The 24,579-nt window shown below is 54.3% G+C and overlaps 1 protein-coding gene across 4 annotated transcripts in view; it reads right to left on the bottom strand.

Moving 5' to 3' along the window:
• Window positions 1-1,260: 1,260 nt before the first annotated feature.
• TGFBRAP1 (transforming growth factor beta receptor associated protein 1) overlaps window positions 1,261-24,579 on the bottom strand; it is a 33,886-nt gene continuing 10,567 nt past the window's right edge. For 3 of the 4 annotated variants that reach the window (XM_074354697.1, XM_074354699.1, XM_074354698.1), the window contains 11 exons: window positions 22,020-22,720; window positions 20,145-20,339; window positions 19,420-19,574; window positions 14,188-14,270; window positions 12,676-13,017; window positions 10,986-11,043; window positions 9,289-9,432; window positions 8,776-8,919; window positions 8,132-8,291; window positions 5,824-6,257; window positions 1,261-3,792 (listed from right to left, as the gene is read on the bottom strand). In XM_074354697.1, the coding sequence (XP_074210798.1) occupies window positions 3,616-3,792; window positions 5,824-6,257; window positions 8,132-8,291; window positions 8,776-8,919; window positions 9,289-9,432; window positions 10,986-11,043; window positions 12,676-13,017; window positions 14,188-14,270; window positions 19,420-19,574; window positions 20,145-20,339; window positions 22,020-22,720 (2,593 nt within the window). In that variant the 3' untranslated portion in view covers window positions 1,261-3,615. Of the gene's footprint in view, window positions 3,793-5,437; window positions 5,630-5,823; window positions 6,258-8,131; window positions 8,292-8,775; window positions 8,920-9,288; window positions 9,433-10,985; window positions 11,044-12,675; window positions 13,018-14,187; window positions 14,271-19,419; window positions 19,575-20,144; window positions 20,340-22,019; window positions 22,721-24,579 lie in introns of all 4 variants that reach the window. The other variant, XR_012503060.1, reaches the window with a different exon arrangement.

Genomic DNA, 24,579 nt, shown 5'->3' with positions numbered 1-24,579 from the left:
AACGACCTTCAGTCGTGCTGTCAGCCTGCCTGACGACCCAGCTGTTTCCTTCGATGGCAAGGATGGAAACATGTGTCAGAAGCTCACTGTCCACAAGTGAGGTCTTAAGAGCTCAGGGTCGGCTGACAAGAATGCAGCATCGTCTGAAGCCAGGAGCTTGGCTTCGATGGCCTGGAATGACCACCCTCACCCCACTGTGCACACCAGTTGCTCTGGGCAAATGGTCAACGTGGGGGCGACAATACAGAGCCGGGTTAGTGGAGTCGGGCGCCAGGCTTCCTTCACCTCCCCCGTCGACACATCCTACATCAGTCTCCCGTCCGTCTCTCTCCGCCCCTTGGCCTGTCATCTTCTCACAGCCTCTCCTTCCCATCGGGTCTGTCGGCTGAAGCCCCCCTTTAATCTCTAATGTGCTGACGAGCCGTCCAGGCCAACGATGCAGGACCGAGAAGGAGAGTGAAGTTGCTGCTCTGGACTGTCTGAACACAGCCACCCTGGCTGGTTTCCAGCTTCCTCTTTTGTTCATGGTCGGCGCAACATGGGCGGGGAAATCTGCAGATGGGGACCAGAGAGCTGACTTGGTGAGACTCAGACTCCCCGAGAATCACCCCAACAATCTGCACCCCGGTCTCACCAGCCTGAGACTGGGGTCACCCACACATATTTGGGACTGGCCTGCCCGATGGCTTGCACAGTGGGTGAGAAGAGTTCGGGGCTCTCAGCTGTGTGCACCCCTCCCTCGGCTAGTCCAGCCCCAGGAATGAAAGAAAGAACACAAAAAAGGCTGGGAGATTCACTCGGCAGGGTTTCTCAAAAGACCTGCTGTGAACGAGGTCCTAAGGGGTGAACTAAAATTGAGAAGGGGAGATGTAAACAAAGTCACGTTCCTTGAGTATATGTGGGGCTAGACACCCGAGGGGGGCAGTCTTCCTTCCGAACATTTGGCTAAATGGTGACGTATGCGAGAAGTGACCAGAAATCTCCTTCATTAAAGGAGATTCCCCACAGGGCAGAATTCATCTGAAGGTAGCCTGAGTCACCTTAGGGCGATGCAGCAGAGGGTCAGAAGCACATAGTTTCAAATTTAGTGCAGTCACAGCAAAGGATTCGAGGGGCGGCCGGTCCAAGCCCCTGCAGGAGCTGGGAGGCACCACCAGGTCTGAACGACTCAGTTCTAGAACACCTTAGGTGAAGTGCCCTGCGAGCAGAAACCATCACCTCACCTGGATAATTTTTATGTAAAAACACAATTACAAGAAAAAGAATGCAAAGAATTTTAATCAAATCAACAAGTTTACATTTGTACATCTTGTGTATCTGGGAGCTGACCAGGGGCAGAGGGTAAAGACGAGGACAGAGGTTTCCGAGGGAGGGAAGCTGTGTGGCGGCGGCAATTCGAGGGTGCGGCCCCGGCCCGCAGAGCCCCGGGAAGCACGTTCCCGGGCCCCAGGCACAGGTGCTCGGGCTCTGAGCGTAGGCCCGAGGATCCGCAGCCCCAGGACGCGCCCACATGGGCACCGGAGAAACCAACAGCTCAGAGAGTTTGAGATTTGACCCTGGAATAGTCACATCAGCTGAGTCTGGTTCCTGCTGTTTTAACGCAGACGGTTACACGGAACCTCCTGAGAGAGGAAGGGCTGAGCGGCAGTTCTAATCGCTCTATTCAACGGCTCGGTCACAAAACAGCCTTTTAAAAATACGATTTGAGAAAAGGGCCTTGAGGGAGTTAGAGAAAGGTTAGAGAAGGGTCTGGTTTTTAACACAGGAGGCAGTCCTGCACAAAGGCACGGAACTCCGCCACGTTATTCAGTGGAGATAGAAAACTGGTCAACTTCAGTCCCCGTTCTTCTAAAGGATAACAAATACTGCAAAATACTGAACAATGTTTAGAGAAAAGAGAGGCTGGCGCCTCTAAGCTAGGAAGGAGCGGTCAGAAGGCTTTTCCAGGACTGCACCCACCTCGGGCAGAGAAACAGTGCTTTTAAAAGTGCGGTTTTGTGTGTTGCCGGTTCTCTGAGGAATGCACCCAGACTCCCAAGTGGTAACGAGAAGGGACTCGGTAACACGACCGCCCATCCGTCCACAGGCGTCCGCAGGGGGCACCCACGCGGCTCGGACTCAGCTGCTGACAGCACACGGCCGAGCGGGGGGAACCTCTTCACCGTTTATTCTTTAGAAATGGAGACACAGCAGGAAAGGGTGCGGGTGCCTTTGCTTCTGGCCCCCTTGGAATCACAAGAGGAAGGAGCACGCTGACCGTTACTCGTACAGAAAACGTTTCTGCAGAACGGAGGGTGAGCTCCGGGCTGAGCGACAGGGCGCACCCCCGGTCCTCCCGCCACACACACAAACTGGTGCAAGTCTTACGGGGGGGGGGGGGGTACAGTGTCTTTCTTCTTAGATCCTGACAGAATCAGGAATCCCCACGAGGAGGTTCAGAAGAGGGCAGTGAAGTAACAGCAGCGCCAGCTGCTCCGCGCTGCTGGGCAGAAACGCAGAAGGGATGCGGGTCTCGGGTGCCGGGCGGCGCCCGTCCTGTGTGCGCGGGAAACCATGGCGCATGCGCGGCAAGTGCCGGGCGGTGAGGCCGCCGGCTGGGCCGCCCCGCGGGGCGCGGGCCTGCCCTGGGGAGGGGTACCGTCTCCCTCGCGTGGGGGGCAGCCGCCACCCACCGTCCACCCTGCCCAGGGTGCAGGTGGCCCCCCGCTGCCCCTGAGAACACGTCCGCTTGTGGCCGGAATGTTTGTTTCCCTTTTCATTTCCCGAGTGTTCAGCAGGGGATGTGTTTGAACAGGAGGAAGCATCCCGAATGGAACATGACAGGTGAATCTCCAACCAAGAGAGAAATCACTGAGAGGATGTAACTTCAAATAAAACGGAGAACATGTGTGTTGCAGTTTCACCCCCACAGACCATGCGCCACGGGTCCCTGTCCCCGCCATGGATGTCCAGACACGCCGGAAGCATATCCCCACGCGACCTCAGCTTCTCGAGGTCTTCACTCAAGAGGTGGCCAGAAGTGAATGAATTTACCCGAAAGGGAGTGCTTGGGTCCCCAAGGCAGAATCTTTTAGGAGTCGAGAGCCAGGCGGGAGGTGGGAAGGAACAATACTTCCTAAGGTCGGTGTCCCCAAGGACAAAGGCAGAGCCCGCCAGATGATGGGGTGGCCGGAGGCCCAGGGGCCGGTGGCCGAGTGGTGAGGTCAGAGAACGCCTCCGCGGGAGGAGGCAGAGGACTCAGGAGGTCCCGCACCCTGGCCACTTACCCACTAGGACAGGGTCCCCGGCGCCCCCCAAGCAAACGTTTCCAGTGCAAATGTGCGCCTACAGACTAGGGCGCCGGGTGGGGGTCCACTTCGTCTGGGTGGCACAGGGAGGCCCGTTTCCTTCCAGAGTAGACTTCTGTTCCGGGTTGTGATGTACCTGAATCAGGCCTGTCTCTCTTTTGGGGACTGTCCACTTACATCTGATGGAGGGGGTCAGCCGCCAAGAGTCATTCCCCATGGACTGAGGTCCCCTGGTGCCAGGTGCCGTCCCTTTCCCACAGCGACGTGGGCACCATGGTCCCCGCGCTCTGCAGCCGGCAGGCTGGGTCAGAGCCCTCGGCTGGTCTTTTCAAGTCCGAGTCCCAGGGCTGGGGGAGCTGGGGTTCGTGTGTCTGCCGGCCGCACAGTGGGTGTGGACCAGACCCCCGTTCGGGTACCTGACAAACGTGGGCTCACAGAAGGGGTTCTGGCACATCTGGCAAAGCTTTTTGTCTGAGAGCCGAACGAAGCTTCCCTTCAGTTTCATCTGTGAAAAGAAAGAAAGATGGGACACCTGTCACGTGAGTGACACTGGTTTTCAGAGCTGTTATCACTTCTGATGGGGCTGTTTTGATATCGACCTCTCGAAACAGGCCCTGAGACATGAAAATAAACAGAAACATCCTCAGGAAATGGAAAAGTGAAAAAAAACAGCTACAAAACTGCCTGCTTCTCTCACAAAAGTCATGGCGGCCTGGCCACGGCACTTCTCACCGAGACCCTCTCAGACGTTCACGGAGCCCTGATGCCGTCAGGCACGACCTGTTACAAAGTCACGCCGGTCGGAGCTGACCAGACGTCTCAGGTCATCTCATTCCCTGCTCCCCTCGTTTGCAAACCAGAAAAGTAAGGCACCAAGAAGAGACTTCGTCAAAGTCATGGGGTCGATTGGTGCCCATTCCTGACGCCCCAGGAAACAGAATCTTTCTTTAAAGGTAAATGATGAAACTAACAAACTCCATTCCTCCTTGTCTGATAAACGGGACTGAAATTCTGCAAGTTAAAAGCCTCTCTGCACAATTGACCTGGTCAACGCAGCAGCTCAGCCTATCAGCAGGGCAGGGTCAAAGTGTGGTCAATTCACCTAATTAGTTTCTTCAGTCATTCAACAAACATTTATTCGATGCCCTTAAGACGCCAGGCTTGGCTCAGGAACACTGAGACAAACAGGAAATTCCTGCCCTCCAAGATCCCAAAGCCTGACGGTGAAGGGTGACAACCACGGCTGTGTGCGCACGGCACGTGGGTGGGTGAGTGAGGTGCCGGCCTGCTCAGAGGGACGGGAAGGTTTCACAGGGCAAAGAGACTCAGGCTGGGTTTCGAACAGGCATCCCCCAGGCACAGAGGAGGCGGTAGGAATGTCTCTGGCAGAGGGAGAGGTGGGTACAAGGCCGTACGTGTGAAACGGCATGTCCCTGGGAGGTTCCGCACATCCTGGGAGCAGTGAGGGGGGCAGGGGCAGCCCGAGGAGGGAGGCTGGCTCTTCCAGGGCTCTGGACTCCTCCACGGGGAAGTCAAGGAAGGTGGCTGAGCGGGAGGAACACATCGGATTCCTGCTCTGGAAGGACAGTCTGCTGGCCTTGGGGAGCTCGGGCCTCACCAGAGAGAAGCCTCTGGATGAGCCTGGGGCTGTCACAGACTGAGTGCCTGTATCTCCCCCAAATTCCTATGTGGAAGCCCTAATCCTCTGCCCCACGTGGTGGTACCCAGAGGTGGGGCTGGGGGAGGTCATGAGGCAGGGCCCCGTGATGGCATCACGGCCCTCACAGAGGAGGCCGGCGCGCACTCCTGGCTGTGCCAGCACAGTGAGAAGAGGGCTGACTGCAGGCCAGGAGTAGGGAACTCAGCCAGCACCTTGACCTTTGGCTCCCAGCCCACAGCCCCTGAGAACTGGACGTGCGTTGTCTGAGCCTGCCGACCTGCGGGATTTGTTACAGGGACGGGGGCCAAGAATGTGGAGTTCTTTATTTGGGGGGGGGCAATTAGGTTTACTTTTATTTATCTCTTTTTATTATTAATTTTAATGGAGGTACTGGGGACTGAACCCAGGACCTCGTGCGTGCTAAGCACACGCTCTACTCCTGAGCTATCCCCTCCCCTCCATGGTTTCTGAATTGGCCCGCGATTCACACCTGGGTGCTTCCACGTTCTGTGTGACCTCCCGGTGCCAATGCTTCCTCTTCTGGGAGAGGAGACAACGGCAGCGGATTCTGCAGGAAACTGCTGTGCTGACGCGGTGGCGTCATGATGCACAGGAACGCCTGGCACCCGGCACGTCCTCGTGAGGGTCAGCCATTCTCATACGCGCTCTAGACCGTCAGGGTCTGAAAGGGGAGGGAGGCAGCTCCAACGTCACACCTGCCGCCCAGCTCCCGCCCCTGCTCTGGACCTGCTTCTGTATGAGCAGAACCGCGTACCTGATGTGCTGAACTTAACAGAAAAAAACAGACAGAGCATCTTTTCCCGGGAAAAGTCAACCTCAAACAAAATGTCTCTCCTGGGAGGGCCGGGCTCTCACCTTGTCATATTTGTAGATCAAGTTTTCAGACCTGGCCAGCCCCACGGCCACCTGCGCGCTCCTCCGGGCGTGCACGCTGTCCCTCACCGCCCCCATCAGGAATGGGCGGAGCAGCTGCACCGACCAGGTGCCGGGCAGCAGCTGCAGAACCTGGGCGGCATCGAATTCGGTGGCGTGGCGGTTCAGCAGGTCCACGGCGGCCACGGCCAGCTCGTGCGCGGAGGGGCCGGGCCGCAGGCAGAGGCCCAGCAGCAGGTGGAAGAGCCGCCGGCGGTAGGGCGGGTCCCTGTCCTCGGAGCGCCACAGGCAGTAGTCCTCGGCCGCCGCGAAGTCCCCCAGCTCGTGCACGAGGATGCGCAGCGCCTCCTCGTGCTGCTCCAGCCTCCCGTGCAGGATGGCCCGCTCCATGGGGAGCCCGGCACCCCGGATCCTGTCTGCCGGGGGAGTCGCCAGTTAGAAATAGCAGGCCCCCGCCACCCGGTGTCAGTCCTGCCAGGGGCCCTTAGCTTAAGTGTGAGCAGAGCAAGACTGGCTACCCAGACACCCCCAAGCTCTGCCTCCTGGGTACCCAGACTCCCCCAAACTCAGGCACCCGAACACCCCAAAACTGCCTCCCAGACGATTAAGAGGCTTCCTTGTATTTTCATGCTTCGCCTCTAGGTGTGAGTAACACTCACAGGCATGGCCAGAACTCAGAGTGCACGACACGGAGTTTGGAGAATAAGTAAAACCAATGACCACGACCTCAGAGGCTGCGGTGGGTCACTGAGCATCACAGCTCCAGGCCCCCATCTGGCCCACCCTTACTGCTGTCTTCCCAGGAATTCTGGTAGCTTCTGACGAAAGCAGAAAGCCCTCTACTCATTAAACTCAGACAGCAGCACCTTACCCCCCAGGTGTGCTGAACCCCTCTAGTCCAGATTACAACTTCAATTTCATGGCTGACCCTGGGTCCGTCAGGTGGCCTGGGGGTGTCTGTCTGGGCACACTGCCAAGCCTGCCCCTTACAGCCCGTGAGCTGTGGGGCGGGGGCAGGATGCAACTCCCCAGGCGTCAATGCACCTTCCTGTGAAAATGGTGACAAATCACAGGACTTTGGTCACAGGCTTGTTGCAAAAGGAAGTGTCAGGATGTCAGCTGAGCCCTGTGACCTGTGCCTGGCGATCAGACCACCCTCAGCATTCAGGGTCGCTGTCCGCAGATTCGCCAAAGCTCATTTGTAACCTGGAAGTCATACTCCAGGTGCTTCTGTGGTCCCTGTGGACACGTGCTCGGTGGCGAGAAATGTGAGCTGCCTGCCATGTGTTCCTGGCGGGGCTCATCCTGTAAACAAGTGTACTTTTCGTGGGACCCCTGGTGCCCCGTTTCTGCATTTGTGCTTTTCGGCGGTGATTTCACCACTTGGGATGGCCCCAAGTGTGGGGCCGCCATGCCGTCCCGTGTTCCTAAGCACAGGAAGGGCTGTGATGTGCCTTTTAGAGAAAGTACACGTGTCACACAAGTGTCATTCAGGCCTGAGTCCTGTGCTGCTGGCCTTGAGCCTGGGGTCAGCAAGTCAACAATGTACATTAAATGAGGCGTCTTTAAACAGAAACACATCCACAAGGTTACGTTTTGATCAGTCGACAGAAACGTGGTGACCAGAGGTTCTCAGGAACCCGACCCTGCATTTCTCTGGGTGTGATGGGTCTGGGTCCCTGGATGGTTTGTGGAGACTTTACAGGATGTAACTACTGTGACCAGTGAGAATGGACTGCAGCTAATGGTCAGAAAGCAATGTTCAATGCTCCTAAGGAGAAATACGTTATTAACCCAGCAAGGACCCCCAGGAAAGTCTGTGGGGTCCGAGGGAGCAAGAGACACACGGACCCCAGTGGGTGCCGCTCAGCAGGCCTCACATGACATAGAAACTGTGGTCTTTGTCCTAGGGGGAAATGAAAAGCAGAACCCGCTCCGGGTCTCTGCCTGCTTTCCTCTGAGTCTGGAACGGCCAAGCGAGGGCGGAGCTGTGATCAGAGCTGGAGGAACTGACCCGAGTGCTTCGAAGTCGAATAGGGAAGTTCAGACAAAGGTCTGCCCAGCAGATACTCAGATGTCCCAGGGCGGCCTCTGTGTTATCAGCTGAAGGGCCCGTGACCTTTTCCAGAGGGTGAAGGACGGATGAGGAGCCCTGTCCGCCCGCCAGGAGGCTGACTTCATGCTGCAGAGGCTCAGGGACCACCCTCCCCACCCCCCAAATCGAGCCCTCCGCCCCGCTTCCCACCCCCGGTGACATTTATCCAGACAGAGCTGCGCAGACACCGCTCACCTAGCAGAATGTGGACGCGGTACAGGTCGGATTTCTGGAGCAGGTGTCGCAGCTTCGCCTGCATCTCGGTCACCTCTGTGCCCTGGCCGGTGGCGCCGGGCTTCTGCTGCAGCACCTCATCCAGGTAGAGGACAGCTAAGTGCGTGTGGTACTCCTCCTTCTGCAGGACACGGGGACCAAGCGGACACTCAGCATTTGCAACGGGGGAGCCTGGAGATCTCCCCAGCCAGACCACATGTGTGAGGTTTTGGGGGGGGACCCCAGGATGACGACAGAACGCATGGGCTGCAGCGATGGCTCCAGAAACCACCTCACAGAGAAGCTTAATTTACAATCCACGGGAAAACAGAAAGGGTCACTTGTCATTTTGAGCAGTAAGGAACTTAGGTATTCTCCCAAAAGGGACCGTTTTCTCATTTCCTTTAAGAATAATCATGAGGAAGGAAAAGAGAAGAACGTGTGCTGAGGGGACAAGAGATGGAAAAAGTCACTACGTGGGCCTGGGGTCTCCTTCACCAGCTCCTGCTTGGACCACCCACAAGCCCCAGCGCAGACAGAGCGCTGGGAACATGGAAGGTCACGGCGGCCCCGCGGCCAAGTTCTGGTCATGGTGGCACGTGGCAGCCTGCGCTCTGAGGGCTCACCTGCAGCCTCCTGTCCATGACGAGATGCTCCAGGTACTTAACCAGAGCCTGAGGGTATTTCTTAAGGCAAGCGATAACATCAGCCGGGTTAAAGCTGCTCTGCTGTGAGTCCAAGGGTCTCTTGGTGAAAACCTGAACTCCAACCTGGAAGAAGGGTTAGCAATTTAGTCATCGTGCTTTTCAGAGTCCCCGTCTTCTGTTCACTCCGAGTGCTGTCCACTTTCGGGAACGTCACTGCCCAAAGCATGAGGACACAGAAAACAGTGCAGACGCTGCGTACAGGAAGGCGGTCTGCTCCCCTCAAAGGCTGCCGCCCCGCGCGGAGACACGGAGCCTCCCAGAGAGCTGGGATCCAGCCAGCTCGGGACACTTGTGAAAGACGGGGACAAAAAGGCAGAGAGAGGGGCTGAACGTAACTTGTTTTCCCACTAAAATCTAGTTTTTTGCCCATTTTTACCAAACTCCCCACCCCTTACTGCCGCCCCTAAAAGAACCCGTTTAGGCAGCACAAACCTCCTGACTTTTCTGCAAGGCCCAGTCGGCGTACTTCCACACCAGCTCCGGGTCGAGGCTGTAGGTGAGGAAGTCCACGATGTACTCGTACAAGTCTGAGCGGGTGGCGTCGTGAACGTCCCCATTGACAATGTTCACCCAGAGCTGCAGACGAGGGCAGAGCACAAACGCAGGGCTACACACCTTTGAGAACTCACTTAGAAAGGGCACACGGCTTTACTTCTATGGCCTTTTAGTATGCAAACATGGTAGAACAAAAAATTTTTTTAAATAATATTCCATTATTTATTTTTAAATTAACAACATTTTCTAAAATTATTTTTCCATTTTTTGGCACGGGGGAAGTCATTAGGTTTACTTATTTTAATTGAACCCAGGACCTCATGCATGCTAAGCATGTGCTCTACCACTTGAGCTGTACCCTCCCCCCAGTAAGACAAAATTTAAATGCTTAAATCTATTTTAATTTTTTTCAGAGAAAAAAAAATAATATGGAGGTGATGGTTCAGGAAATCAAGAACATAGAGCACAAAGTTCTCTTTCTTTCCCTCTTAATGAGGTCACAGTCATACAAATAGTAAATATAATATTTGGGAAGACGTGGAGGTATTAAAAATGTCTCCATGAAATTAAAAAAAAAATCACTGGGAACATGTGGACACGGAAGAAAGGCACCCGCATCCCCACAGCACCGGGCGTCTTGATTCTGAAGACCTTTCTGGACCTTGATGGTCTGATGTGCTCTCAGAAGCTCTGGGGTCCTGTCTCCTGGTGGCCCCACTGCCCTCTGCCCAGGGGCTCAGGACAGACTCTGGCAGCGGAAGCCCTTTGCTCTCTCTTCCCTGCCGCGTCACCGAGGCTGACTTTCGGAGCCTCTGGATGAGACGGCATCACGACGGGGCAGAATAAATGGAAGCTGCCCAGGAGCCCGTCTGCCATCATCCCCCGAGCTGCAGACCTCGCCCACCCATCCACATGGCACTTCTGAACCGCACCACCAGCAGGCGGCCCAAGAAGCTGGCGGGCAGTGTAAACACTGGCCTTCTGATATGAGCACACGCATGTTTTTTTATGGTACTAGGTTTTTCAACACAGAACTCCCCAAACTATTCACACAACCACTGAAATGTGTCATTTTTTTAAAAAAATTCTGCCCCGTTCAGAGATTTATTCCATATGATTTCAATTCTGTAAACATCTCTCTCTACAGCTCGGCTAATATTATCAATACCCTTATATCATTCTTAGAACATGGTGTTTTAAGAAATAAAAATTTGGGGGGCAGGGTATGGCTCAGTGGTAGAGCCCATGCTTAGCATGCATGGGTCCTGGGTTCAATCCCCAGTCCCTCCATTAAAAAAAAAAAAGAAATAAAAACTTTATCTTTGACTCCAAGTCTACACTCATGAAACCACCACCACAATGAAGACAGCTAACATTTCCACCACTCCCCAAGACGTGCGATTTTCAACTTCCCAATTTACCCCTTCCCACCCCCTTTACCCCCTGGTAACAGTAAGTTTGTTCTCTATGTCTATGAGTCTGTTTCTGTAAAACAGTATTATTTTTAAATTCTGTAAAAAAAAGGTGGTAGTTCAGACAAGAGTGGTCTCTTATCAACTTGTGATTTCTTTTTAAGTGGCACTGAATTAAGTAGCAGTGATTTGCAAATAATGATCGAATGCTCTGGAACTCACCTGAACTGCTGCGGCGTCCAGGTGGTTGTAGTGGTAGAGCAGTCCCAGGGCAAAGTATCTGAAAGAAAGCACGAGGTAAGGGTGCCCGCTCCCCACCCGCACTGTGGGCGGCACCCCCACGGCACCGTCCTCAGCCCTGGCCCCCTGTGTTCTATTCACTCAGCCCAGCAGTAAGTCTCAAGCCACGCAAAGATCCTCGTTTCTGTTTATTCACTTCTGGTATTAAAATGTAGGCTCTCTCGATTTCCAAAAAAGAGCATATTTCAAATCTGAGATCAGCTGAAAAAATAAAACTGTAATTATACTATGGAAAATCACAGTTGGAATTGCTTTACAATTTGCTTCAAATATCAGTATACTTTCATCTCTCTCCAGTTAACCATTATTACCTCCTCACGAGGTAGTAAAAGAACGGTTCAGGAGGGATGCTGTCTGAGCCCCTGCAGGAAGAAGGGGTAAGGAGTCTGGAGTCTGGACGGCAACAAAGGCCACTGTCTGCAGCATCAGAGAGAACAGAGTTGGGGGGACCCCGAGGTCTAGGCCCCGAGGTTCAATTCAGGCTTCATTACTTACGGACTGTATGACCTCGAGCAAGCAGATGACCTTCCCTGGCCCTGATTCCTCACTTAAAAGTGGAAAGGATCAGGGTAACACGGGCATTGCCTGGGCAGCAACAGGTGTGTCCTCTCCCAGACCCCTGCTCCCCAGCAGGTGACAAGAGCAAGCTGCCCCAGGGGGACGTCAGGTTTCCTCCCCTGGAGAGCAAACTCTCCAGACACTGAACTATTCCTGGAGCCCTCAGACAGTGACACTGACCCGCCCACCCCAGTCACTGCGTTTTTAGTGTCTCTTCTGGTTCCTAAATAAGTAACTCCATAGTGCATTCGAGAAACTGAGGGGAACAGCTCAAGGAGCCACTTCCCACATGGAGACCGGCCACAAGCCCCTGACGACACGCATCTGAGGGGGGTCTGGACCGCAACCCCCGTGGTCTCCGCGGGATTTCACCGGCACTTCCTCCCTGTCGAATGTGTAACGAAACCACAGACAGAGTCTTACTGCTCAGTGGAGTTCAGGGAGCACCCAGTCCCTTCATTTTTAAAGACCCCCGCCCCCACCAAGGCCTAGAAGGATCAGACCACTGGCCGGGAGGATGCGGCCGGGTATCATCCAGCCATCCCTGCAGACGGACGGCCCACGTGCCCGGGCGAGGGGGTGGGGGCCGACCAGCTCACTCGGGCGAGGAAGGCAGAGTCTGAGTCTGCAACCTTTCATCGACAAGACCAAGAAGGCTCCCCTTCTGTCTGTTTATCCGATGTCCATCCATCCACTTGACCTGGTCGCCAGTGGCTGAAGTGCCCTATTCATTTTCCCAACACGCACGTGGCATCTCCCGCAGGGAATCCCACCCAGACGGGGACAAGGACATATAATGATCGCTCCCGTGACTCTCTAGGCCTCTGAACACGTCCCATCACGAAGGCACTGGTACAAGAATCAGTGCCCCCAAGACCCCTCGGCTGGTCTGCAGACCGTGATGAGGCTGGCAGAATCTGGGTGCCTGGTGGTCACTGTGCCACGGCTGTCCCGTGACGGGTCCCCGGGACTCGGGCGTCATGCTAGCCTGTCAGCTGCACATCAGCTTCAGAGGGAGAGGAGGGGCGGGGGCGTCGGGGGGGAGGACACTCACTTTTTGTGCTTCTCCAGCCAGGCGGCGCTGTCGGGGAGCAGGCAGAAGTTCTCGGTGACCAGGAGGTCCAGCAGGCTCTCGTGGTTGGCCTCCGCGTACAGCTTGAGCAGGGCCGTGTCGATGTCCTCCCTGCAGCCGTTGGCCACCTCCGTGCTGCGGACCTCATTCAAGTAGCTCATGAGGAAGCGCTTGCACTTGGCCACCTTCTCCTGGTCGCCCTGGGTCAGCTGGCTTAGGTCTGCGAACTCGTGCAGGGGAGGGTGGGAGCGGGTGAAGGACGAGGAGGCAGGCAGCAGGAAGGGGCAGAGGGAGATGAGCTCCCGCACGTCGAGCTGGCCGCTTCTGCAATTACAGTGTCGGACTAGATGCGGCAGATGGAGAGAGAGCACGCAGACACACAAGACGCCACTGGACGGGCATGCATGCCTGCACACGCCCACAGGGAGCGGGCACTGCACACGCGTCCACGGCTGCACGCACAGCCAACACCACTGACCCAGGTGCCGACCACCCGGCCCCAAGATGGAATGGGGGCACGGCAGCCGGAAGCCTCGCATAGCCGGTGCTCAGGGCACATCAATTCCCTGGAAACCCAGGGAAAGCACAGCCCAGTCTGATCAAAGGCAGGCCCGGTCCTTCCGAGGCCAACGTTCTTCTTGGCACGACACTATCTATAGATTTGTTCAATGGTCCGCAAGGAGGGACTCGAGCACCTGACAATTTCCTCATCAGTGACCCTACAAAAGACACAGCCACCAGTGCTGTCTCTTCTGGGGCGAGTGGGACAGGGTTTCTGGGCAATCCATGAGGACGCAACTCAAATGGCCAGCATGGTGTCCTAACCTCGGAAGGCCCAGGAAGCCATCCTCAGGGACGTCCGTCCTCCAAGTCACTGCTGGCCCCTCTCCTGTCCCCTCCTGCCCAGCCTGCACGTCCTCTCGACATGATCACAGATGTGGTGGCATCTCTGAGCTCCAGCTCTCTGCCCAGCCGGGCACCAAACCTCTCAAGGAACAGAGGCAGGGCCCCTCAGACTCACGAATGGGAACCTCTGGGGCAGGACAGGGATCTGTGCTTCCCATGGTGTTCCCACTTCCACCCCTTGAAGCTCTGACATCTCTCCTCCGCACGCCCAGATTCCTGCCACTGGTCTTTCGTTTCATCTTTACACCCTTGCCCTTCCCAACCTTCAAAGGTTCCACGTGACCCATGGGATAAATTTCACACCTCTTAACATGGCCTCCAAGATGCTTCCTAAACCAAACCCAAGCTACCCTCCGACCCCAGCGTCAAACCCCCATCCACACCAGATACTCGGCTCTAACTAATTATCTTGTCCGTTTGCACGTTTTCTGCCTCTCAGCCATTGCTGCTGGTGCTGTTCCCCAGCCCATGGCACAACCACTTCTCCCCAGAGCACAGCACCTGTGGCTGCGCCACCATGGCGCCGCAGAACCACGCATTTCTGACCACAGGGACAACAGAAGGCTTGCCGCCCACACCTCCAATTACCTGAAGAGTTCCTTAGCTTCCAGGAACTGAAGCTGTGCAAACTGTATGAAGCCCGCCTGCTGCAGAACCCTCCTGTACATCACCTGCAAGGAAAGACAGGACGTGCCTTAGAGCCATCATGGCGGAGCAGCTAAGGGTCTCATCGCCATCCAGGCTGCGTGCTAATGATGACGCACAAACCTGAAGTTCCACGGTAAGGCAAAAACAAGGCTTACAGGAAAGCGTTTTCAGTACACACATCTGCATGGCCATCGACCCCTCACTCCTGGGAGACAGCTGCCCCCTGTGCACTAGCCTTCCTGCTTCTGTGTGCATTCGCCCAACGTCCCATCCGTATTCTCCTCTCGAATTCCAGTGGCTTCCTGGGCCACCTCCATCTCCGGCTGCTCAGGTCGATTTTAACAACATCACGGTTTCGTATAGTCTAGAAGCTGCCCACCCTTCGCCACTCTCGTGAAACTGAATCTTCACAGCAGCATTTCTGAGTGTCCCTCAGAGCTCAAGGTCGACCCCATTTAATAACAAGCAGGAAAAGAAACGGGCTTTCCTGCCCACACCGGAGCTGCGCCGCCCCTCCCACCCCTCCTGAGAGGCGCAGCCCGCGCCGATCCGACAATCCGACAGGCCCGGCACTGAGAGTGCCCTTTGCCTCTGTTTGGTCCAGTCCTACCCACATGACCTTGACCACAGAGCCCTCTGCTCCGGGAACTTCCAGAAATAGCAACACACTTACAGAAGATGCCTGTGGTGTCTTTAAATCCACCTGCTCCCTGTCTCTGCCTGACCTGGTCCACCTTTGTCTGAGGGGCCTTGTGCACCTGTCTCTGCTCCGTCCTCACCGGTTCCCATCACCACCGCCCACGCCCTCATCGCCTCACAATGAAAGACTCCAATTGTGTTTAAGACCCTCAGGCTTCAGTTCCTCCCCTTCCCAACCCAGCCTGCTGTTTTATAAGCCGCCAGTTCCCTGAAGGCCAGGCACGCCCACCATCCAGCTCAGCATGCTCCCCAGGACCCCCGCACCCTGCAGGGCACCTGCCCTTTACCAAGTGCTGCTGACTTGAATAGCCACCTGTCAGGTTTTACTTTTAAGCAACGAACTGCCTTTATTATTTTCTTTTTTTTTGCTTTGTTTTTTGTTTCTATTTTTATTATTTTAAAAAAATTTTTAATTGAAGTCTAGTCAGTTTACAATGTTTCATCAATTTCTGGTGCACAGTACAGTGCTTCAGCCATCATGATACACACACATTCCTTTTCATATTCTTTTCCATTGTAGGTGATTGTAAGATATTGAATACAGTTCCCTCTGCTATGCAGTATAAACTTGTTCACCTACTTTATATATAGTAGTTTGTATCTGCAAATCTCAACCCCCCAATTCATCCCTTCCCACCCCCTTTCCCCCTGGTAACCATAAGTTTGTTTTCTATGTTTGTGAGTCTGTTTCTGTTTTATAAATAAGTTCATTTGGGCCTTTTTTTTTTTTTTTTAAAAAGAATACTATGAACAACTCTATGACAACAAATTGGACAACCTGGAAGAAATGGACAAGTTTCTAGAAACATCCTGTCCACCAAAACTGAATCAGGAAGAAATAGATCATTTGAACAGACCGGTCACCAGAAGTGAAATACAATCAGCAATAAAAACCCTCCCTGCAGACAGAGGTCCAGGGCCACACGGCCTCACTGGGGATCCCACCAAACGTGCCATGAAGGGCTCACACCCGTCCTTCTCAGACACCTGATCCGTCTCACAAAAACCCCCTCCACTGTCACTCGCTCCGCCCATTTTACAGATAGGAACCCTCTGCTCAGAGAGGCTAAGGTTTCTAGCCCTAAGTTACTAACGTGTAAGTGGTTGAGCCAGGATCGAAACCAGATCTTTCTGAGTCCACAGCCTCATTCTTTCCACCCACAGGCCCGTCCAGGGCCGGGCAGATCTCGTGCTGTTCCCCTGGGAAGAAAAGGGCTAGAGAGTGTGGGGGCACCTGAACGCCACTCCCTCCCTTCAGTTTCGAAGGGGCTCATTCTCGAAAGCCCAGCAGGGCCTCCCTGGCCCCAAGAAATCCCTGCGAGGCCTCGGGAGGCACAGCTTGCTCATCACTTTCCTCCCCTAAAAACTGGCCTATTGATGCTGCGAGCAATGAGCAGACCGGAGCGGGGTGAAGATCAGTCGGGAGAGAGGCCAGTCCCGCGTCTGAAAGGAGAGACAAGAGGCCAACCTCACAGCTTGAAGGATGGAAGGGACCCCCGCGGTGGGGAGGAGAACTCTCATCCACACCCAGGCTTGCAGGGAGAGACCCGCTGGGTGACAACTCCCTCAAGGCCGGAGGACTCAGATGCCACCTACACGTCCCTTCCGAAAGGGGAACAGAAACTCCTTCTGCTAACACGCCCGATTTCCATGACTGGGGGTCACCTTCTGTGCTCTGGTCTAGGGGCGCTACATGTAGACGTGGCAGATGCACGCGGACAGGTGCCCTCCTTTAATCCGAGCCCCACGGTGAGGCTTCCTGACAAATCCCTCCCGAGTTCAGAACTCAGTGAAGCAAAGCCAACACCTGCTCTAATGTAGAGAAAGGCGAACCGTGGAAAGCCCGTCTCCCGAACGTCTGGTCTCTTTCCTCCGCTTTTCTGGTCTTTCTGAGCCTGGGGTCTAGCATCTCATCACAAGCTTCCTAAAGTAAAATAAGCCACGCACCTGATGGTTGTAAGAGTCACATCTCACCCTTAAAATCACATACATGTTCATACATATGCATGAGAAGTCATCTCTGAACCTCTTTTGTCAATACTGCTTTCTTTCTCTCTTACGGATCTATTTTAAACAGCACCTTCCTGTTTCATGGTTCACACGGCCCGGCTCCGTTTGAAGACCAGTTCAAAGCTCTGACTGCATATCCATCACTCCTCCGTGGTCCAGCCCCAGGCAGGAGCAGGATGCCGGGGGGAAAACAGGAGGCAACCACCAGGAACCGGGCTGGGAACACAGGAGCAGAGGGGTAGACGGAGCGAGTCACGGGCTCACACACACCGAGGAAGCTCAGAGGGCCCGGGGCTGCCTGGAGGGGCGGGAAGGGCTCAGCAGAGGGCATGTCTGAGCAAGGAGGAGGAGCAGCCGTGTTTGATGGAAGTCCCCTCCAGTGATGGGAAAGCACGTAAATAACAGTAGACAAGACAGGGAGGGCAGGGAGGGGGTGAAACGAGGCGGTGGTGGGGATGAGGTCGGGGGGCGGTGGTGGGGATGAGGTCGGGGGGCGGTGGGGTGGGCACCACATCAGAGGCCTGGCCCGGATCTACCCAGCGAATGCCCAGAGGCAAACCAGCCCCGCTGTATGTCTTCCTGTCTTTGGGCTGCGGCCATGGTTATTTTTGACTTGTTTTGAGGATTAAAAATGTCTTAAGACCCTGGCAGAGTGCAGTGCCGCAGAGCTGTGGGCTTCCTTGGTCCTCCGCCCTCTGAGGCAGCCGGCAGCTCGGGCCCAGGTTACAGGGCACTGGAGGCGGTGGGAGAGGCTGGGGAAGCGGGCAGGGCCAGACCACAAAGGCTGCAGGTGCAGGCTTGACGGCAGGCACCCAGGCGCCCACTAAGGGTCGGGGGACACTTTGGAAAGATCACTCTGTGGCAGTGTGGAGGGTGGACGACAGACACACCGAAAGGAGGCTGTCAAAGCAGTTCAGGCAAAACAGGAGAAGGGTCCCCAGCAGCCACCCGTGACCTTGAACCCAGAACGAGGGCCACACTGGGGGTGTGTCTCCAGGGCCGATGTGGGAGTTTGGAACAAAGGAAGGCAGGGAGTGTGTTAGAAGGAAAAACCCCACTGAGATGTCAGCTAAAGAGGTCATGTCGACCACTGACATCATCTGATGTCCACTGCGTGTCTGCTCTTGGCAAAATGGGGGGAAAAAAGCAAAGAACTCGGACAGCTTCTTTAAGAAAATATGACACACCTGAGGGAAGCCTGTGGGTGCGCAAGGAGGGTCCACACATCCAGCTCCCGGGCCCACTCACAGGAGGGGCAAGGGGGCTGGAGCACCCCCGCCAGGCAGAGCAGGGACCCTCGGACCCCTCTCGTGGGCCTGGGCCTTCTCAGCTCGGCCCCCACCCACCCTGCAGGGACAACACGCAGGAGGAGGGGCTCTCGGAAGACAAGGGGTTCTCAATCCACTGGTTTCTTCTTTTTGCTCATGCTGCCCTCTGCTGAGCGCTCACAGATCATCTCACTTTGAAAAGTGAGGAACAAAGATGCAAAATTTATCAATATTTAAATATAGACGGGATACCGGCTTCTACCCTGTGACCATAAATTACACGTCCCGACTCCTCTCAGCTTCCACATCTACCCCCATGGAGGCCAGAAAGCACGGTTTCATCTGCAACTGTCACACGTCGTGAAAATCTGACCAACGGGTAACAATGAGGGAATCTCTACGAGCTCATGAGAGCTTTATTTTCCTTTTTCTTCCTTCCATCCTTCCTTCCTCCCTTCCTTCCTCCTTCCTTCCCCCCTCCCTCTCTCTTTTCTTCCTTCTTTCCTTCTTTCTTTGAATTCATGAGAACTTTTAATGATCAATTCAGATGTCCATCTGAAGTGTGCACACACCAACACTATGTTTTCTATTCTCAGATACAAAGCGTGACCTGAACTAACCTTGTGATTGATCAAGGGGCGATTTTTAGGGAAACATGAGAATACTCTGAGGTTGTTTTATTGGTTATATTTCTCATACCAACTCCATTCAGGTTAGTGCTTCTCAAATGCATAAGAAGTTTTGTCCCTGGGAAGTTAATTCCAGCGATATGAGATGGTATAGTTCACGAAGCTTTTCCTGTAGATAATGCAAATCTGAACTTTAAAAATTCACCTGCATTCCAGCAAATCTAAATTCCTAACTGGAAGATGAATGAACCTGAGGTTCCTCCTGTGGTTGGTAACAACCAGCCCTGATTCTTCTCTGGAAGAGGAACGTTGATTAGAGATACGACTTGGAGAATTAAGCCCGGGATTATGTCAGAGGCTCCAAACCTGACTTCACCTCTGCCTGCAGTGGGAACTCCTCCAGCCACCGACGGGCTGCCCCTGCCTCCCTCCCTGAACCACGTGGACGGGCAGAGAAACTGAACACCCAGCACGAAGCAGTCTGCAGGGGCTGGTGCACTCAGACCCTGGCGTTTTCTGACTGGTGGCAGGGAGGTGCGTTTCCTGGGGCCGGGCTGATTACACACCTGAAATTTCTCCTTTGGAATGTTCCTCCGGGCGCCTTTCGCCAGGACCAGAGCCTCTTCCACTCGGCGGCTGGCTAGAAGGTCCTGAATCTGTTTTTCCAGAGGTAATGGAACCAAGATGTAAACACCTTTACTTGTGGCGACAATCACTCTTCCTGGGGAGAAATGTAACACCGTTGGAAAGGGGAGAAAACACATGGCGAACCCCAAATGGGAGCACGGGCTGGTGCGCAGACCAGTTTCAGCACCGCTCTCCCGACTCAGAGCCCTTGCAGCCGTCATTAACACTCCCCTCTTCTCCTTCCCAGGAAGTCCACTGTCTGGGAAGGGTGAACTCTCCACACATTTCCAAAGTATAAGATATAAAAATGTTCTGCCTCTTTTTACCCAAAAGTGCTGATAAATGGAAAACCAGTTGAGTAGATACACAGTAGAGTCCAGTGAGGCTGGAGAGCTCAGTCATGGAAAATTATCAGTAAGATTGAGGATTTGCCCCATATAAAGCTTTAAAAGAGGAGACGGTGTAGCTCAGGGATAGAGTGCATGCTTAGCATGCAAGAGGTCCTGGGTTCAATCCCCAGTACCTCCATTAAGTAAATAAACCTAATTACCTCCCTCTCAAAAAAATAAAAACAAAAAGGAAAAAGATTTTTTAAAAAAGAAAAGAAACACCATCGCAAGAGATGGACAGCTAAGAGTGGTTAACATTCCGTGTAAACGGGTACCTTCGAAATCCTGTAGAATGTGTCCTTCCTTAAAGGGCAGGGTCTGCTTCTGCTGCTGGTCCAACATGCTGTGCACCGTGATGAACTCGTCATCCAGGGCGATGACGTACGGGAAGCAGACGGCCGCCCCGATCACGTTCTCCGACCAGTGCACTGGGGCGCGCTGAGATATCCCGGCCACCGTGGCGAACATGCCTGCCGAAACAGGAAAGTCAGGCGGGCCTTACACAGCCGTGGTTGCTTTTTGTTTCTTTTTGTAGATGTGTCTGGGTGCAGAACACTACCCCCCTTCATTGCATTTCAAGGTGGGAGAGACAAGGTAATAACATGCTACGTGTGTGAGGACCCTGCGTGACTGTTCTTTGAAGAGAACCACCTCCCCCAGGATGTCGACCTGTCTCTCCTTCTGATTAGACACAAGGCTAAAAAATGTATACGTGTTTCCCATTATAAAAAATGTTCATGAAAACTGGAATTTTTTTTAAAGAAAAAGGTAAGTGGAATAAATTTTATTTTCCCCAAAAAGTAAAAATCAGAGCTATCAAGCCACGAAAAGACATGGAGGAACCTTAAATGCACGCGACTAAGTGAAAGAAGCCAGCGTGAAAAGGCCTCGCCTTGTGATTCCCACTACGTGTGCTCCGGACACATCAGTGGTCGCCGGGGATTGGGCTGGGGTCTCGGTGAGCAGGTGGAGAACAGAGGGCTTCAGGGCAGTGAAACCCCCTGAACGATATCGCAGTAACGGGCACACAGAATGGGCACTGCAAGAGTGACTCCAGGTGTAAACTGCAGACCTGGGGAGAGCATAACATCTCAGTGTGGATTCAACAGCCGTAACAAGTGTGCTGCTCGCAAAGGGTGCTCATGTGTTGGGGAGGGGGGGACATGGGAACTCTGTACTTTCTGCTCAGTTCTGCTGTGACCCTAAAACCGCTTAGAAACTAGTCTATTTAAAAAATAAAAATCAAGAAGTACACACTAGGCAGGGAGGGTGTAGTTCAATGGTAGAGTGCATGGTTAGCAGGCACAGGGTTGGATCCCCAGTACCTCCATTAAATAAAAAATAATAATTAAATCCAATTCCCCCCCCCAAAAAAACAAAAAGTAAATTAAAAAAATTTGTTTTAAAAAGAAGCGTACAGGACCCAGTTTATGACGTCAATTTTTGTCACTCTCAGAAATACGTATGTGCCATCACTGTGAAATGAGACGCCCACACACACACTCTCCCCGGCTGAAGACTGCGGGTGTTGGGGGGCCTCACTCTCATCAGCCCCCGAACTTCACAGACACACACACTGCGCACTGCCCAGACCACAGGCCACCGAGGAAGTGAGCGGCTCCGAGTGCTCTGAGCCGGTGCGGAGCCTCAGGAAGGCCACACCAGACGGCCGAAGCCCCTCCGAGGAGCTGGCCGCGGGGCACTACTCGGTGGAATGAAGTCACAGCCAGTAAGAGAAAATCGGGGACACGACACTGGCGCCTCCACGTTTGAAAAGTACGTCTATGTGAGCTGCCTCAGCTCCTTCTTAGAATGAAGAGTGAAAGCCGCCCAGTGAGAAGCCCGCCCACCGGGCAGAATCTGACCCAGTAGCCTTACAGATTCTTGCTTTCGGTCGTTACCCCCTGGAGGAATTCTCCCCCGGACCCATCTCCTGGCCCCTCTTCAGCTCAACATGGAAGTGATTCCATGCTCGTCTTCCTTTGTTCCACAAGACGACACTCAAAGCCATCCAAGGAAGAGGAAGGAAACACGCCCGCATCCCGCCTCAACGCTGGCTGCCGCCCCCACGAGAACCCAGTTTTCGCCAGCAGCCCCCCCCCACCGCCGCCCCGACTCCGCTCGCACTCGCAGCGCGGTGTCCTGCTCACCCAGGCCCCCGGGGCCCGCCAGCAGGAACTCCTGTCTCCCTATCCTCTTGACGATGGGCCGCCGCTCCTCCCCGCAGTAGGGAAACAGGTCCTGGGCGGCGCCCGTGCTGTAGTTGAGGATGATGTACTGGGTGGTGAGCGCCAGGCACAGGAAGTGGCCATCCACCGCCACGGCCAGGGGCTGCTCCGGCGTGGACACCTCCCGGACGATCTGCACGCGGTCCTCGTACACCAGGAACACCTGGATGGTCCTGCGCTTGACGGAGATGATGCAGACTTCCACGCAGAATGGGTCCCCGCTCACCGGGTTCTCGTTCAAGGCGAAGGCTGTGGCGCCCTTGATGCGGGCGCCTGAGGGCACGGGCTCCAGGCTCAGCATGTGGACCAGGGTGATGGAGCTGTCGCACAGCACCAGCAGCCGGCTCAGCGCCGACGCCGCCCGCAGCTCGTTCACCGGCTTCTTGAAACCCAGGTGTCTGTGCAGCTGCTTGGTGGCCGTGAAGGTGGCCGTGCCAGCGGGCAAGACCTTCTCCTCCAGCAGGAAGTGGTGCACAAAGCAGTCGCTGGTGCCCAGGTACAGGTTCCTGCCACAGCACTCCACGCACTCCAGCGAGACCCGCTCCTTGTCGCCCTGCAGCAGCTCCCGCTCCACAGCGGGGACCAGGGTGAAGGCCTTGGTGTTCATCATGGCTGCGGCTGGTCTGCGGGAGACGGGAAGAAGGCTGGTCAGACTCAGAAAGGGGAATGCGGAATAGAAGGTATGTTAATCACTTAACTAGAGTATGAAGGGAAAGAGTATTAAAAATGCAGCTACCCTAATGTGTTAACATACAATTAAAAAGAAGGAAAAAAAGGCATCAAAAATAAAAAAGGCGGGAGTGAAGGGTAAGGCTTTGGGGACGATCTCAGTTTCTATCAGCTTAAAATGGACTGTTTTATCTATGAGATGCCTTGTGTAAGCAACAGGGTAACCTCAGAGCAAAACCCAAGCGCAGACGCACAGAAGGTACAGGGGATACAGAGAACCCCTCCACGGTACACAGGTAGCGAGAAACAGAGGGGGAAACAGTGGAAATACACAACCACCAAAGAACAACTAGTAAGATGACATCAGGAAGTCTCCCCAAATCAACAGCGACTCTAAACGTTAACGGACTGAATTCACAGTAAAAAGGCACAGAATGGCTGCGCAGATTAGAAAAGCAAGACCCAACGATATGCTGCCTGTAAGAGACTCACGTCAGCGTTAAAGACACATACAAGCTCAAAGGGAAGGGATGGAAGAGGATACTCCATGCAAAGGGAAACCAAAAGAAAGTGGGCGCAGCTGCACTTACAACAGACAAAATACACTTTATGCCAGAAACAGTAGCAAGAGACAAACAAGGTCCTTGTAGAATGATGAAGTGCCACAGCAAGAAGGTGTGACAACCGTAAATCTACGTGCACCCAACACTGGAGCACCTAAATACAACAAGTAAATACAAACAGACCTGAAGGCAGAGACAGACGAGACAGTAACAGTAGGGGACGCAACACCCTGCTGTCAGCAATGAACAGATCACCCAGACATAAAGTCAAAAGGGAGGACCTGAAGCCACAGACAGATAGCAGGACCCAAGACGGGGGAACTCTTTGGGAAAACCGAAAATGTGAGTTCTAAGAGCCAAGCCTACAGGGGAACTAACGAAGTCATCACCCTCCTGGGCAGGGCTGGGGGGACGCGGAACCGCCCCTGCTTCAATCAGTTGTTTTTGGCTCCATGTCACCAGGGCATTACGTTGGTTCCACGGGGTCAGGAGAGAAAGCCTGGGCCCGGAGGATGGGGCTGGGAGGCAGGGGCCGGACAGAAAGGGGTGCTGTCAGCACCGCAGACACCTCGCCTTACTTCCTGGGTAAACTGAGAAGCAAGTGCGGGGGCTGGTTTTCTCCCAGACCCAGCGTTGAAGGCTGAGCAGGTGCTGGACCAGGGGAGTCTGGGAAAGTCAGGGATAGACTCAGTCAGATGGAGAGTGCATCCTGGCATCAGCTCCACTCAGGTCAGCTTGCTAAATAAAGCAGAAACAGCGTGGCCAGTTACCAAGGGGCCTGCTGCCCAGTGTCCAGCCACTGTATTTGCACCCCCTCGGCCCCACACACCAGCTCTGACCATCCCCATCTCCTGGCTTACACAGGCCCTACCCCACGCCGGCCCGTGCTCCCCTGGCCACCCTGCAGTAGGCACAGAGGAGGACAGGTAGGTGTGACTGGACACACATTTATTCTTTGGCCCAGAAACCTCTATGTCCTATGAATGAACAGCCAAATCACAGCCTCAAAATTCTTTCTGGGCTATGAAGAGGCAAACCTTGCCAGCAAAAGTTCTTTCACTGCAAGCTACCTTCAGGGGCTTTCTTGGTAGTAAACTAGCAAAATAAAAGGCTAATGGTAGTCCCTCTACGGAAAGCAAGCTGCTGACCACGTCCAATTCCTCTAGTTCCTATGGGAGACCCCATGGGCGCTCTGACGTGGCCTTCATGGGCTGTAGGAATAACACTCTTAAACAACATCTGTGTCTCAC

Source organism: Camelus bactrianus, chromosome 28 (assembly GCF_048773025.1).
Source record: "Camelus bactrianus isolate YW-2024 breed Bactrian camel chromosome 28, ASM4877302v1, whole genome shotgun sequence".
NCBI classification, from domain to species: Eukaryota; Metazoa; Chordata; class Mammalia; order Artiodactyla; family Camelidae; genus Camelus; species Camelus bactrianus.
This window is presented reverse-complemented; position numbering and strand designations above follow the sequence as displayed.